At 39.2% G+C, this 15,666-nt stretch overlaps 1 protein-coding gene across 3 annotated transcripts in view; it reads left to right on the top strand.

The window, feature by feature from the left end:
- The first annotated feature begins 576 nt into the window (after window positions 1–576).
- The window catches only part of ctbp2a (C-terminal binding protein 2a), a 29,700-nt gene continuing 14,610 nt past the window's right edge, over window positions 577–15,666 (top strand). Inside the window, exons 1-2 of one of the 3 annotated variants that reach the window (XM_026934481.3) lie at window positions 577–999; window positions 8,845–9,004. In XM_026934481.3, the coding sequence (XP_026790282.1) occupies window positions 8,947–9,004 (58 nt within the window). In that variant the 5' untranslated portion in view covers window positions 577–999; window positions 8,845–8,946. Of the gene's footprint in view, window positions 1,000–8,844; window positions 9,005–9,053; window positions 14,362–15,666 lie in introns of those variants that run through there. The other 2 variants (XM_026934482.3, XM_026934480.3) reach the window with 2 other exon arrangements.

Raw genomic sequence — 15,666 nt, 5'->3', positions numbered from 1 at the left:
GATCAGTACAGTATGAACAAGGTTGGGTGTTGAAATTCACGTAAGTGTGTTTGCCATTTTGATATGAATGTTGATATACATTTTGCATTGTGTGAACTATACCAGGAAATGTGTTTAAGAACGACAACTTTATACACACACATATATATATATATATATATATATATATATATATATATATATATATATATATAATACATATAAACAATACATATATACTGTGCATGAAATTAAAATATTTTGAAATAAACTGTAATACATAATGGATTTTTTTTTTTTCAATTGTTTTGCTCTGAAAACTCTGAAAGTAGTTGTACATCATATGTAGAAAAGCTTCATTGTTTGCATGCCAAAGTAAGACCGAAAAGTTATGGCTGAATCATAAATTGTTTCCTGTTGGATATAGAGGGCACCTCCAAGGGTGCAACAATCATTACAGTCTACACTGTGCACTTTATACAGACAGTAAGGAGACATTTGGGATTTATCCGATGGAAAAAAGAAAGGCTATAAACCGGGCAGAGCCTTTTGGTTCCGCCCACACCACCAATGCCCCGCCCACACTGCGATGCCCCGCCCATTTGTCTCTTCCGCAGCGAAGCAGCAGGAGCTCCTCGAGGGTGTGTAGTCTATTCAAGTGTTTAACTCCGCCTTTCAAAAAGAGAGCGCAAAAAAAGGAGAAACAGTCACCTCACCTCAGTCCCTCCCTGCTGCAAACGGAGACGATGAACCGGAGCAGCTTAACCGATAGAGTCGCCATCATATAGCTGAGAAACTCTGGTCACTGAAAGCTCTCTGCCGCTGACTGGTCCAGCAGTTTACACCGCGGTGATTTCTCTCGGATTTGGCGCCGGTTTTTAAGTTCGCGCTGGGCTCCTTTTCTGTACCATTTCACATGTTAGCAGAATCCTGAGCACGAGCCGAGCTTTTAATCATACAATAAATATAGACCTGAGTGGACATTGGCTTCTGGGCGGTGAAAAGGCTTCTCTGTCTCAGGTAAGATCAAACTTTGTTTTTGCACTGCTTGGATGGCTGAAATGAAAACAAAACAAAAAAAAAGCTGTGGTGTGTGTGTGTGTGTGTGTGTGTGTGTGTGTGTGGGGTGGGGGCCCAGGGTTATCTGGTTCTCAAAGTGGGGTCCAGGGGTCAGTGAAGCACAGCCAGGTGGCCTGTGATTTTTATTATTCTGCTACAGGAATTCATAATCCACCATTATGAAAGCTATTATATTCATTATTGAATTCCTGTAGTATTTGGCTAGTTTGACTGGCCACTTGCATTGAATGGGTTTAATTCATACCTCAGTGAATCAGAAACAAGTAGGTCTATAAATATTGTCAACATGAACCTAATGTGTTCTGTCAGTGGAAAGTGCAGAAATAAAACGCCCTAAGGCACTAACTAATAAACAAAATGTTATTGCATACATGTAAATAATGAGCCTCATATTTGAATAGTTGGATTGTGTTGGTTGGGGGTCTGTGAAATTTATTTTACAGTTAAAAGGATCCCTGGCTACAAAAAAATTCTAGGGTGTAAATCTGCCTTCTCTAACCTGAAAGCCTACAGTGAGCTGTGAGAACTTCTGCGTCTTTAAACACTTTCTGTAAAAGTGTTAGAAAGTGAGAGCTTGCTGCTCCTTAGTGTCTATGTGCAGTTGAAAGGTAACACACTGAAAACAATAGAGTAACAAATTTGCTTAAGCATAATGATATGCTTTGAAATGCTCAGTTGTGTTTATCTGATTCTTCAAACCATTTTTGATTGTGTCAGCTTGGTCAGGGTCAGGGTCCAGGTTCCTTAAAAGCACTGTGAAGTTAAGATCATCTTAACTGTTAGAGATTGTGTGTTCAGAGTGATCTTTGTGCTGTGATGCTTTTGGGAAACTTGGCTCAGAAGCTGAAGAATGATGCCACACCTCTAGAAACCCAGAGTGAAGGTTTGGAAGCTATGTGTGTGTGTGTGTGTGTGTGTGTCTAGGGGTGATTAGCGAAATGGCCCTTTGTTGGTGAGGAGCACTAGTCTGGGTGAAGGGAGTGTATGTAGCTCTTTTCCACTCAAGCATCTGCTGTCTATGGTTAGGTACCTGTTTAACGAGGCATGCTGGGAAAATATTTCAAATCACAACAGCATTCAGTGCAAACAATGATCTGGTGTTATATATATATATATGTTACATGTACATAAACTATACATATACAACATTTTATATCTATCTATCTATCTATCTACCTATATATTATATATATGTACAGTTTCATGTTCAGTGTTTCACCACAGTTTTTTTATTCAGAGTGTTAGTACTGTATGTTCCGTGTTCAGTTATCATCACTCATACAGATACAGTGAGGGAATATATACTTGAGTCACTGATCTGGTACGTGACAGACAGCCTGATTGTGTGAAGTGTTTTGCTACAGGGAATTCTAGATGTGTAGAGTAATTTATCAGCAACATCAGTGAGTAGGTTAAAGATTTAATCGAATGTGTTATCTATTCATGCATCATCACTCATGCCATCAACCACTTTTTTTTGTTTTAGGTTAATATAATTTGAAAAAATAGCTCCAAATAACACAAGCTATATTAAACTTTCATAAGAAGACTTGTCCAGTGACAAACAGCACAGATGTGGAGAGAATTCAGCACATGGTTGCATTTTAAGGTAAAATGACAGGTCACCTTGGTTTTACACACTTCCCCCATCCCTGTCTCATGTGAGAACACCTCCCTTTTCTACCTTCCCCAAGGCACTAAAACATCACACAGTCTCAACACATATGGCAGAACGTGAAGAAGGACATTGGACATGAATTATCACTTAGCTAGTTAAATGTAAACAGGTGCTTTAAATATTTAGGATTTAGCTGTTGTGCAGGTTGGTGGTGGAGGGTAGAGGCACAAACAAGTAGAATTAGTTATTGGTGTATAATATACACCAGGGCTAGAGACATTCAGTCAGAAAGGGGAGAGTTTTCACAGACTAGATTTTTCTTTTTATTTACCCTCTCTGGTCTGATTAGTGATCTGACAACAGGGCTTTTTAACAAAAAGGTTGACCATGACAACAGAGTGTTTAAAGATGAATGAATTATGGAATATGTCTTTATTCTCCCCAAGTCAAGTCCAAAACAGATGTGTCATCTGTTTATGGCAATACTCAAAATTAGTAACTTGATGCGCCACTACGAAACAAAACATAACCACTTCAAATTGTCTTATTTATACCCCTGAAATAATCATTAATGGTTAAGCATTAAATGCTAATATTCGTCACCATTCAGTCATGTTAGCTGGACCTTTATAAGCAAGGAATCTTAGGTAGCTAGACCTTTACAGATTTTACAAATACCCTGATATACACCAGTACATTGAGTTCATCCGCTTTTCATTCTTCCCCTGATATATGCAAACGAGATGTTCAAAACAGCAATTACTGGGTATCAAGTAGCAAGAAGGGTAGATTAAAAATTCTCTGTCAGTGCCTGATGTGCTGCTAATATGGATCACTGTGTGCTTTTTAAAAATAGCAAAAGGGTGATGGTAAAGGAGGACGACATGAAGGCTGAAAAAATCAGCAGTATTTTCCAGATGCTCCAGTTTAAGAATTTTTAATCACCCAGAATTTTTTCCTGCATATGTTGTTCCCATTTTATGAAAACAGAATAAATTTCACAGGAAAAAAAGAGTACACATTTTAAGCAGAGTATAGCTTACTTGTATTTCCAGATGACCCTGTTTATGCTTAAAAGTACTACTGTACATTTGGATTTATCAATGTTTGATTTGTGGACTTTGTGTGTTGAAATAAGTAGAAATAATTAAAAATAAGTCAACATTTTATTAAAAAAATAAATAATTTTATGGAAAAAATGAATTGATTTCCTATTTTAGTGTGTGCAAAGAAAAATAAATTCAAATAAAAAGTTAGTGCCTTGTTTTACCCATCTTCATTTTGAAACAAAAACAAATGAACGTAGCTTACATGGACCTGGTGATGATTGTGATTTTGATTAACATTGCCAATATATGATGATGATCATGAAATTGCAGATTTGTAGTAACTTATTCTGCCCATTTATCTGTTCAGACTACCTTAATGTTACTATAGTTAAAAAGCTCCTGCAAGTATATTCTTCTTAACTATTATGATCTCTGATAAATAACTGATAAATAAGTTATTTGCAGTAATTAGAATCAAATTACAGTTTGACATCAGGCCCCTAAGGAAACATAATATCATTCATAGCTCTGTGAAATTTAAATAGCTGAGCACAATGATGAGTCTGGGGTTATAGAGTTGAAATGCCTCTCTCTCTCTCTCTCTCTCTCTCACACACACACACACACACACACACACACACACACACACACACACACACACACACACACACAGAAGGAGAAGCAGTCAGAGCTAACAGATCTTTACATATAGGAGACAGATGGAGCCTCTCAGTGCCATGCTGGCTCCATTCAGTAAAGGAGGAGCCACGAGGGTCAGGATAAGCCACATGTCTTTTGTGGCTGATGTTCAAGACCTTCATTATGGCATGGTCTTGTATACCTGGTGTTAGTCTATTAAATAATGTTTTTAATTAACATTCCTGAAGTGACTCCCATAGCTAAATTCCAGATCTGTATGAATATGTGAATACACCAGAGATCATCGTTTGAGTCACAGCTGTCTTGTTTCTATAGAGTTCTCTCCCCCCCCCATGTCTCTTTGCATACCAGTCATCTGGGTGTCTCTTTGGCTACATGGTGAAATGAAGTGCTCAGGATTCTTCTCTGAGTGTGTGATCTCTAGTGGAATAAATGCGGAACCAAGTTTCAGACACCAGTGAGAAACAATACTTTGGTCATCACCAGTATGTTTTTCCAGAAGTCCTAAATTGGGAACTGCCAAATGCTCTAGTGAGGCAAACAACTCAGCATTGAGGTTAGGAGGATTTTCAACTAAATTTCAAGTTTTGCCCTAATTTTTTTTTTTTTTTTTTTTTTTTTTTTGAGAGAGAGCATATCACAGCAAATGAGTACTATGCAGGTGGTTTAGTTTAGAGAGTGAAAGGCAAGCAGATGTCCATAAGTTCAGTATGTCACCAGGAGGTCATAGGGAAGGGGCCATCTGTTGTCATACTGCTTTGTTTAAAAAAAAAAAAAAAAAAAACCTTCAACTTAATCATTATCTACTGCATGTGTACAAACCTTACTTATAATTCAAAACACCAAAAGCTAAACACCAAAATGTTAAACATGTATGCTAAACATGTATTTTTGTAGAAAACTTTCATGGTCAAAGGTAAGATCTAAATCTGTATAATTTGTCCTATAAGAAATAGGGCTACTTTTACAGAGGGAAGAATTTGTCTTAATGGTCAAAGCAAACATAGAAGTGCCTTAATTTCTGCCTGAGCACATATGAATCTGATAAAACATCCTAAAAGTGATAAGTGACCAGAGTATCTTTTTACTGTGTTGCTTTAGTGTTTAAAATGACATAAAAATAGCTTTTTAAGGCACTGTCTCATGTTGCCTATCCTTAGACCATCAAGTTTAAAATGTAACAGGTGTAGATTTGAATTTGTGTTATGTAGTTGCATATTTTAAACATTCGTGAGTGGAATTCAATGACTGCCCGTAAGATGTCAGTTATAAGTGACTTCTCAGTACAGGGAAATGTGTCAAAATTCTTGTCAGTAGTAATCACACACTGACAACACAGATGGAGGTTAAGTTGAAAAATGGTGGAGTTTTCCTTTAATGAGCCGTGCCTTAATTTGCTTTATCAATTAATTTGTAGCTGCAAGACCCGATGTCTAACACACCTAGAATATGATGTACTTATATAATCTAATTGTGTTGTAGATTTTTGGCTTGATTGCACACTGATGCTGAAAGCTCTGTGTGTGTGCGCGCGCGCATGCGTGTGGGTGTGTGGATGGGTGGGTGGAGGTGAATGACAGTCTGAAAGACAGACAAATGCATTGTGTGGGAGGAAGGTCAAGTATTTCGAGCTTTATTTAAAAAAGGTTTTTCTCAAGTTCCCCCGAGGCATTAAATCAAAAGGTCAGTTTTTTGAAGGAATAAACACATTAATATGTATTAGTCTCAGTAAAATAGTGGCATATTTCACGCATATCTGAATTTGTTGTTCACTCTGTCTTTGTGTGTGTTGGAAGATATATTGCTGATGGTTCAGCTTACAGAAATTGTTGCTGTTGACTTACTGAAGAAACTGTGTAAGTCTTTTGCTGGTTTTATTGGCAGTGGCTCTTCAAAGAGCCCCTGGATGAAACCCTGTTACGAACATATGCTTGTGGTGGGTTTCTCAAGCAGAATGAATGTTATGACAGAAAAGGATCTGCATATTAGACATGACACCTGAACAAAACTGAGGCTGAGCTATTTCAAAAGTATGTAATAAAAGTGTAATTTTCTGACAAATGATCTTTGAGTGCAAGTAATTAAATACCTGTGCATATTATTTTCACAACTATTGAACTATGACATTGCATTGCAAAAATAGGTGCCATGAAAAATATCCAAACTAGCAAGACTGAACCCCAGGGGGTGCAGACTCAAACATTTCAATCACAAAATGCTGCACCACTGTAATTGTCTCTCACAGGCATGCTCACAGGTGCAGATGAATCAAAGCAGCAGGTTGGTGAATGGGACAGCTGTAATTTACACGCTGTGTGAGAGAGCACTTTAAAACACAGACACAGCTTTGAAGTGGATACAGGTGATCTCTTTGTGTCTTCTGAAAAGCTATTGCTGCCACCTCTGTGGGCTATATAAACGACATTAATAATATTTTTCTTTAAAGCTGTCCTCTCCAAATATCAGCACTTCAATATCTCAACAAACACCCAATGAGCAAACAACTCCTCATTAAAAATTTAGCTACAAGCATGCGTAGAAATCACAAGCATGCAGAACACAGAGCTGACTATAAATACTAAACAATTAAAGAATTGTATAAATAATGAGTTACAATATTTTGTGTATCGTATCCATTGTTTATTTTCTCTTTTTGCTGGTCTGTCCAAACATCCACAACATATTGCATTTCTACAGTGCTACAGCGCTGTCAGTTTAGCAGTTCATATCTACAAAAAAAACTGCTGCATGCAACCCTAATTACAGGAAGCATTTGGTTGACTTCTTCAGTTGGATCGATTTAGGGTTGAATTATGTTCTCCCTGCAACTGAACCGCTGTAGAGTTCGTGTGAACCTGGACCCAAGCAACCTTCCTCAGACACTCTCAGACCAAGGTGTGTTTGTCCACACCCGAACTGCACAGAGGGGGAAAACACACCCTGGTTCTGTTTAAATGGGCTAAATACGGCATATGCGAAAGCATCTTAAGGCTCTCATTAACTCGTGATTGTTAAAGCTTACTTTGATAATTTAAAGGCTTTAGTGTATCTGCTTTGCCAGAAATTATCAGAAGACATTCTGAGATCACTTTGATGCCAAACTGCCCAACAAGAACCACTGAAAACTTAAAGTCTGGCCAGTTACTTATATTAGGTTGTTGTGACAAAAACATATACTTTGTATTTTTTAAAACTTGTTTGTATAATATTGGTATATAATAACTCTATGTAATATCATATCCATGTGTTGACAGCTATGAAATAGTTTGCTAAGTGTGCCAAACAGTAGTACCACATTTTATTTAATCTTTTAAAAAATAAAAATTTCTTTAGGGAAAATGAACTTGTTCATTTTACTTGTTATTGTGAGCAACAAGGGCATCAGTCAGTATTACAAATGCACTGACGATAAATGGAATAGTTTTAGAAAAGCTGTCCTGTGATTGTTATTTATTGTGATATCAATATTATATAGATATTGATATTCTAATTATATTCCCAGCAGACTGGTCTAATGAAAATTCACAGTACAAGTATCCACTGATGAGATGCGTGTGTGTTGTTTAAATGCATACCAATTGTATCAGATGTGCTAAATATTTGCCTTTGGCACCAGGGATTCTAAGATGTACCGGTGTTGGACTGTGACAGAATACAGAAGTGAATGCTGCACCTTCTTTTTATTATTTGCATATGAACTGCATAAAGTTTGCAATGCTTTATTTTATTTTAGCCACATCCTGAATGTGTGCGGGTTTAGAAATGTTGCTGATGTCGTCCATGTGCTGCTGTGGTGTATCTCACTCTGGTAGTAAAGCAGTCAACCTCCAAGCAGAGGCAAAAATAATGGATATTCGAGGCTGAGGAGTTTCTAGTTTATACTCACTGAATGAAATATGGGGAGCATGTGAGAGGAGAGCTTGGGATTTAAAAGAATATGTTGATGACAGAGGTGTCATGATAATAGGTTTCATCAGGCCTCCCTGAATGCCTGGACTCTCTGCTCTGAATGACTGACATTTAGCCTCCAGTGTAATGGCTGGAACTGAGGCTTTTGAAGAATGGTGGAAGTACACATGTGGCTCATGTTGGGATCACTCTCTGTCAACCCGAAAGGGCACAAGGTCTTTAATCACAGAAGTGGTGTGTTTGTGAGTGAGAGTGTGCAAAAATGCAAAGGATTTCAAGCAGTATTTATATTGTAGCAATGAATGTTATGACAAGAGTGTTTGACAATGTGTTTTGTGTTTGGATTTGGGCTGTTTTTAGTGTTTTATTAAACTCACAAAAAGCGGCTTGCTTGAATAGTGATATAGCTCCCTCTTGTGGGAGTATTTCATTATTGCACGACTCCATTCGACCTGTCCTAAGAGTCAACCTCAATGAAAAGACAAAGTAGACCATTGTAAGAATTGAGGTTATCTGTTGAATGAAGTGTGTGTGTGTGTGTTTGCGCAGGTGTGAGGTGACGGCATGCCCTGCCGGGGGTGAGGGGACACTAGTGTTTTGTGGCTTAGCCCGGTGTACAGCTAGCCGAGGCAAGGAGGCTGCAGCACTACAATGGCTTTGCTTGACAAACACAAAGTAAAACGCCAACGGCTTGACAGAATCTGTGAAGGTAAGTTTTAGAGCGTTTAATTTTTATCAGTAATTTGTTGTTTTTACATCACAAATGTCTTATTGCACTATGTGATGCCAGTTAACAGTGTGGATATGAGGGTATGAGAGTTTGATGGATGAAACTCCATGACTCCTTTTTGAAAGCTTTTTCACTTTCTCTACTATTCTAATTATAGTAACCTGGGAGAATGGTACCCACATGACACACTCGGACAAACTTTAGGAATAGTTTCCATGTGCCTGTGAAACACTATAATGGTTTGGCACATTTTAAATGCCTGATTTTATGAACGTATAAACAATATACTTGACCACTGATCCTCCCACTATGTGACTACTGGATTAGGTCTCAATAGGCAGAATGTTTTTTTTTTCCTCTGTGCACAGAGCGATTAAGCCTCTAGTTCAGAAATGTGCCTCTAGAGGCTCAAAGTCTGCTTCAGGAATGGAGAACAAAATCCAGTGAGATTAATTATGTTTAGACGTGTAAACATGTAAGACAAATCAATAAATCCTACATGTTAAATGAGCTCCATTAACAGGCACAGTTTTGCATGCAGAGTAGTCAGAATGTAGTTCTGCTGAAGTAAGTACCAATATGTTTGATATTGATCCGTCTACACTCCATAGGGTAAAAATCTGTCACCACCATAGCATGCTGAGAAGAAGAACTGCAAATCGAATGCAGGCTTCCTACAAAAACAAATTCTTACTTTTGTGCCTAATTACAATGGAAAGTGATCTCATCTACTTTTGACTGTGGCAAAGGGACCCAGAGGGGGTTGCGGTTGCCAAAGAGGCCAGGCCAAAGAAAAAATGAATGCAGAGACGATTAACTCAGCAGTGTGCTTTATCCACCAGAAGGACACAGTGCTGGTCTGTTTATAAAATATGAGAGGTAGTGGATTCTTATTGTGGGCTGTATTTGAATGTGCTCAGACAATATTTTACTGCTCTGCATTTTGTAATGTCCAATATGGTAATCTGTAGATATTTATTGAGTGTTAAGTGCTGTCTAGTGGTTCTTCCTCTCTGGCCATGTACTCGTATTCATGCTAGATCAATTCTCTTATTTGGCAATGTACGAAAGTGGTTTAGCAAGAGGAAAGGAAAGTCTGGAATGGAAATGAACAGAGCAATGATGAGCAATACTCCTTTTGGTGAATGGATTATGAGTGATTGGTAAGGGCAGTTTAGGGTAAAGCGCATAGTCTGCAGTTGCCCAACTGTCTGTGTGCATGTGCATTTTTGTTTGTGCTTACCCTCACAGGCACACACGATATGAAAAACTAATCCATCTTGATTAATCATGGTATATGGTAATGATTGTATATCATTTATTTTGTCATTCAAACAGAAATTGGAAAAACATTTTAACAATTATGACATTTCAGCTAAAACTGAATGAGATTTATTTGTGGGTAAGCCAAGAAAATATAGACATAGAAGAATTTTCCTTTATTTCTCATTTTACTCTTTAATATGTTTTCAGCATTTGTAATTTGTTTAGAGAGCAAAAGAATAGTTATTATAAAATGACCTTCATACTGGTTAGAATGAGACTCAATGGGGATGTTCAGCCTCGCTGAGTCTCATTCCCATGTGCTCATGCATATAATTTTTCCCATCGGTAATGTTGATGGCTCTTTCAAGGTTCTGAGTAATCCTATCTAATCGTGTAATTGTGCTCATTACAGAGACTTTTCCTTTGTATATTTGGGTACATTATGTCACAGCAACTCATACCATGTAAACGTGCATATAAATAAGTAAAGAAGGCTACAGTTTGGTTTAAAAATGGCAGCATAAATGTGTCATGACAATGGACACACCTAGACATGTGCATGATCAATAAAGATGCACAATTATAGTTTGGCTTAAAAATAAAAATAAATTTTTTTGCTTGATCCTTCTGTTTTCTTTTTTTTCCCCTAAAAATGTCTGAGTAGGTTTGTAGTAGGATTTTATTTATTTATTTATTATTTTTTTGAGTTAGTCAATTATGTATGTTAAATGAACATTGAACATTTCAGTAAAATATATTAGTCTTTTTTAATGAACACTGGGTTTGTGTCAAGGCACTGATATAAAGGGCACTGGGTACTATAACTTTATTTTTACACTATATTTGTATGTAGTAATTTCAAAGAATATGAATTCATTATATTTGCAGAGTTTTACATGTGTCGGATGTGCTTTAAATGTGCTTTAACAGTGGTTTAAATGTGCTGTTTATTTGTCACACAGATGTGCTGTGTTAGTGCAGTTGTAGAGTTAGGTCAGCTCTTTGCACTTGTTACTGAGCGCACAGTGCTCAACTAGTTGCCGGATTACTGTTCAGTCAGGATTTGATCTTTCTGAGGGTGCTATATGACTTAACAGTGATGCATTAGGTTTGCATTAATTCCACCGGACAGCCTCTCTGTCCAGCCCTTTGGGTTTCTGAGAAAACTATCCTTTTTAATGACTACTGGACAGAGACTCAGCAACATCACAGATTTTGTCAACTATCTACCTCAGGTAGGTGTGTTGTTTCCTAAAGGGTGACATCATCATCATCATCATTGTCATGAATGTATTTAATCTGTCTGTTAGTAAGACTATAATGAATTAGTTTGTATTTCTGTGTGTGCCATTACAGCAGTGAATTTAACCAGGCTTAATTTAGTCTATAATCCCTCATAGCAATCAGAGCAAGTAAAATGTCTCAGAGTAGAAGCAGATCAGCTCTCCTGGATTAACAAAAGCCTCTGCCTACTATGCACCACCCCTCCATTGGTAAAGAATAAATCTCTTCCTCTCTGTGTTCTCATCAGTTCATGGTTGTCATTTTGCATTTTCACAATGGAGTAGCAAGGTTGCCTCTTCCTACAGCCGATGTGTGAAAGAGAGCATTTGGTATCTTCTTTCCCTTTTGCATTGCCAACAGCAATATAGACTGGATTAATTATTCAGCTGTCACCTACCAAGAAGAGCTACTGAAAGCAAAACTCTGAAAGAGAGGAGAGACAGAAATTACAGCTGGAAAAAGGGCACTCTTGCAGCATCTTTTTTTTTTTTTTTTCACTATTCCACTCTGTAAGTTACATAAAGGTAACAGAAAAACTGATAAGAGCACAAGAGAACACTATCCTCTGCACATTTTTTCATTTGAGAGGAGTATCTTGGTGCTGATGTTGGTCTCCAGCAAGCAGATGCCGATTGGCCGTTCCCAGAGCTGGGACGTGCTAGGTGGGAATGAAAGTCATTGGGAACGCAGCGAGAATATGTATGAGCAGCAGAAAAGGACAACTGACCAACAGAACTCCTTTGGAGGGAATGCTGGAGGTTGGTATGAACCACTCACTGGTGTGCGTCCATCTGACCTGGATATGAAACGGGAGCCATACCATTACCACGTGTCACTTTATAATCAAAATTATGTGTCCCGACCAGATCCCCGCAGCATGAGGAAGAGTTCTGTTCCTGAGCTGAACAGTCATTATGACCGTTCACGCATTGCACATCGTGGTTGTCTAACTCCATTGGATCCTTACCAGCAAGATCCTGCAGTGTTTTCCAGGCCACCTGATGGGTTCTATCGTGGAGAACAAATCCCCCTTAACCGGCCAGCTTCTCATAACGTTATGATAGGAGCGACTCAACCGCTTTGGAACCAGAACCAATCTGGGAGGTCTAGTGCGCCTGCCTCCACTCCAGCACCCCCTCCACCCCCTACCACTCACGAAATGACCCATATTTACCGGGAGCCATGCCTCCCTGGCCCTCCACCTGCCACACCAGTAGCCAAAATGATGCCAGAAGGCCAGCCCATACCAAGCCGAGCACCATCTCCTGCTCGCTATGCCATTGAGGCAACTACACCTCGCTATGGAGCTGAGGTACCATCCTCTCTTCCTGGATGCTCAATGTATAGTGATCTTAATGGGAGACCAGTGGATCCAAGTCAGCCTGCAGCTACTTGCCTGGTGATAGATCCTTCTTCTCAAGGTATGGTTATGCGGCAGGAAAGCCCTTCACCATATGTTATAGGACAGCAGCAACAGGCCGAACAGCAAAAACAGGAACCAGCTCAGCAACTGTTGCAGCAGCAAATGCAACAAGTTCAGTCATTCCACCAGTCACAGCAGGTTCAGCCAGTACAGCAAGGGCAGACAGTTCAACAACCACAGCAAATGCAACCAATCCAGCAAGTGCAGCAAATGCCTCTTGTGCAACAAACCCAGCCTGCACAGCAGGTGCAACCTGTGGCACCACCAAATACTGTGTATGACCCAAACCCTCACTTACCAACTCGTGCCCCAGTGACTGCTTCAGTCATGGCTGCTATCCCTGCCCAGGGTTCTCCTCAGCTCACAACACCTCAAAACTCACTGGCTCCTGTGGACCCCAAGAAGACAGCTGACCCAGAGTTTCTGGCATTTCTATGCAACGAAGGTTTGTCTGAGAGCACTATAACCTCTCTGCTACACCAGGGCTTTGATTCCACTGCAATGTTAGCTGTTATGGAACAGAATGATATTCACTCTATTGCACCCAACTTAGGGCAGGCACGTGTTCTCTCTCGTGTAGCAGTCAGTTGTAGATGTCCTCCAGATATCCCTCAGCACCAGAGTGCTCCAGTCCGAGGACGATCCAACAGTTTCAGCCATCGCGTTGACAAATACATACAACAGCAACCAACAACGGCTCCAAATATGGACTCTCAGTATATGCAGCCACCCTTGACCCCAGTCCAGACCATCTTCCCCAGGATGGCTGATGTCATGGGCCGCAGACCTAGTAGTGCTCCCTCCCAGCAGCTTCTAGAGGCTAGTGGATACCCTACAACAAGGACACCAGGGGTTTTCAATAGTACAATGCTGCCTGTTCAACCTCGTTCACTGACGGCTTACACTCCTCAAGCTGGCCTACCTATGCCATCTTTAACAGCAGTGTCCCAGCAAGTTCCACTTCCATCCAACATACCAGGAGTGCAACCACAAATCCTTGGTTTGCAACAGCAAATGCCAACTCCTATCCATGGCATGCCACAACAAACACCAGTAATGGCTGGACTGCCACAATCAACAACCATGCCCACTCTGCCAACACAGCAAGCCCCCAAAGCATACTCCACCAACTACACTGTGCCCATAGAACTGATGAAAAGGGATCGAAGCCTGGCCACAATGTCTAGCCTGTCCAATCCACAGCCAAGCCCCCATATAATGCGAAAGACTGGGGCAACACCTCATGAGAGTGCCCTGGTGCCTGTAGGTGCTGCTATACAGACTCCTTGGCTTGTCAATCAGAAGCTCTCACGACGCACTGGACCCCCTGTTATTGTCTCCACCATGGCACCACCTGACTCAAGTAAATCTAAGTCTTGTCTCAATTTCTTCTTATTCTCCATATTAACCTCTTTTCTCAAATGCCTTGAATGAGTGTAAAACATTTCCATTTTTAAATAGTTTAAATAAATCCTCTTTCCTCTCTATAATATTCTTCTCTTAGCAAGAAGTAGCAAGTGAAAATCTGAATATTTCTGACAAAGGGCAAAACTGGTTAGTTAGCTTCCTGTTGAGGCTATTTTGATGACACAGAGATTTGCTATTGGTGCACTCTATATTATATTACTCTATATTAAGGTTTGGACTTTTTTCTGCTGAATAATTCTACATGAACATTAGATAATATCAGCTTTACAGTGTTTTACAGCCTATTTTATAGAGCTTTATATGTTGGAATGTAGGCTATTTAACAACCTTTGCTCTGTTTGCTGCTCTAATTGCTCCTAGTGTACAGCACATCATATTTCTTTTCTTGATGGGTATATAGTATATATTTATTTTTAGTATTTTTTTCCAGATGTCTTTGTTGGTAATTCCTTCTTACTTTACAATAATGTATCCAGTAATTCTCTGAATTTCTTTGTCCAGGATACATAAAAGAAGACCTAACCTTATGCTGCATGATTTCTACATGACTAGTGATTGAACTGGTGTAATCTTTTTCTGTATCACAGTGCAGTGGCCTTTCAGAGTGCTCTCTAATCCCACCCATGCTGTTGATGTAATAGAGCGCTTTCACAAGGCAGTTCATGAATCTGATGTGAAATGATTGTGTTGGGGGAGGTGTCCAAGAAGAGTAGTTTAACTGAAGCTGGAAAAGAGACAGTGTCAAAACCCTGCAGGAGATTACCTGGCGTGTCACCATCATATTATCTGATTCTAATTATTGTAATCTAAATAATGAGATATTATTAGAGAGCCTAATGAGAAGAAGATGGGAAAGAGACCAACAGTGAAACCAATATGAAAGCTTGGTAATTGGTGACCTGCTGGGGTTATGCAGGAATGCACAATAAGTGATCCTGATGCATTTTACATCAGATATCTTTCATATGATTTCCCTGTCTCTCATAATCTTTTATGTGGTTGCCAGATCCTGCCTGTTAGTGTCTGTAAATCAAGATCATTATGACTTTTCTCTCCAAGCTGTGTAATGAGAAGCATTTGCATATCATTAACCCCTCTTTTATTCTCTTTTTACAACATTCTTTTATACAGTAAATTTCAGGCTGACATTTTTCTCTCACTTTAGACCCCTCTTCTTCAGTTTCTTTAGGTTCATCATCATTTAATGACATTAGATGACTTTCATCTAATGTAATGTAGG

This window comes from Pangasianodon hypophthalmus, chromosome 10 (genome assembly GCF_027358585.1).
Source record: "Pangasianodon hypophthalmus isolate fPanHyp1 chromosome 10, fPanHyp1.pri, whole genome shotgun sequence".
NCBI classification, from domain to species: domain Eukaryota; kingdom Metazoa; phylum Chordata; class Actinopteri; order Siluriformes; family Pangasiidae; genus Pangasianodon; species Pangasianodon hypophthalmus.
This window is presented reverse-complemented; position numbering and strand designations above follow the sequence as displayed.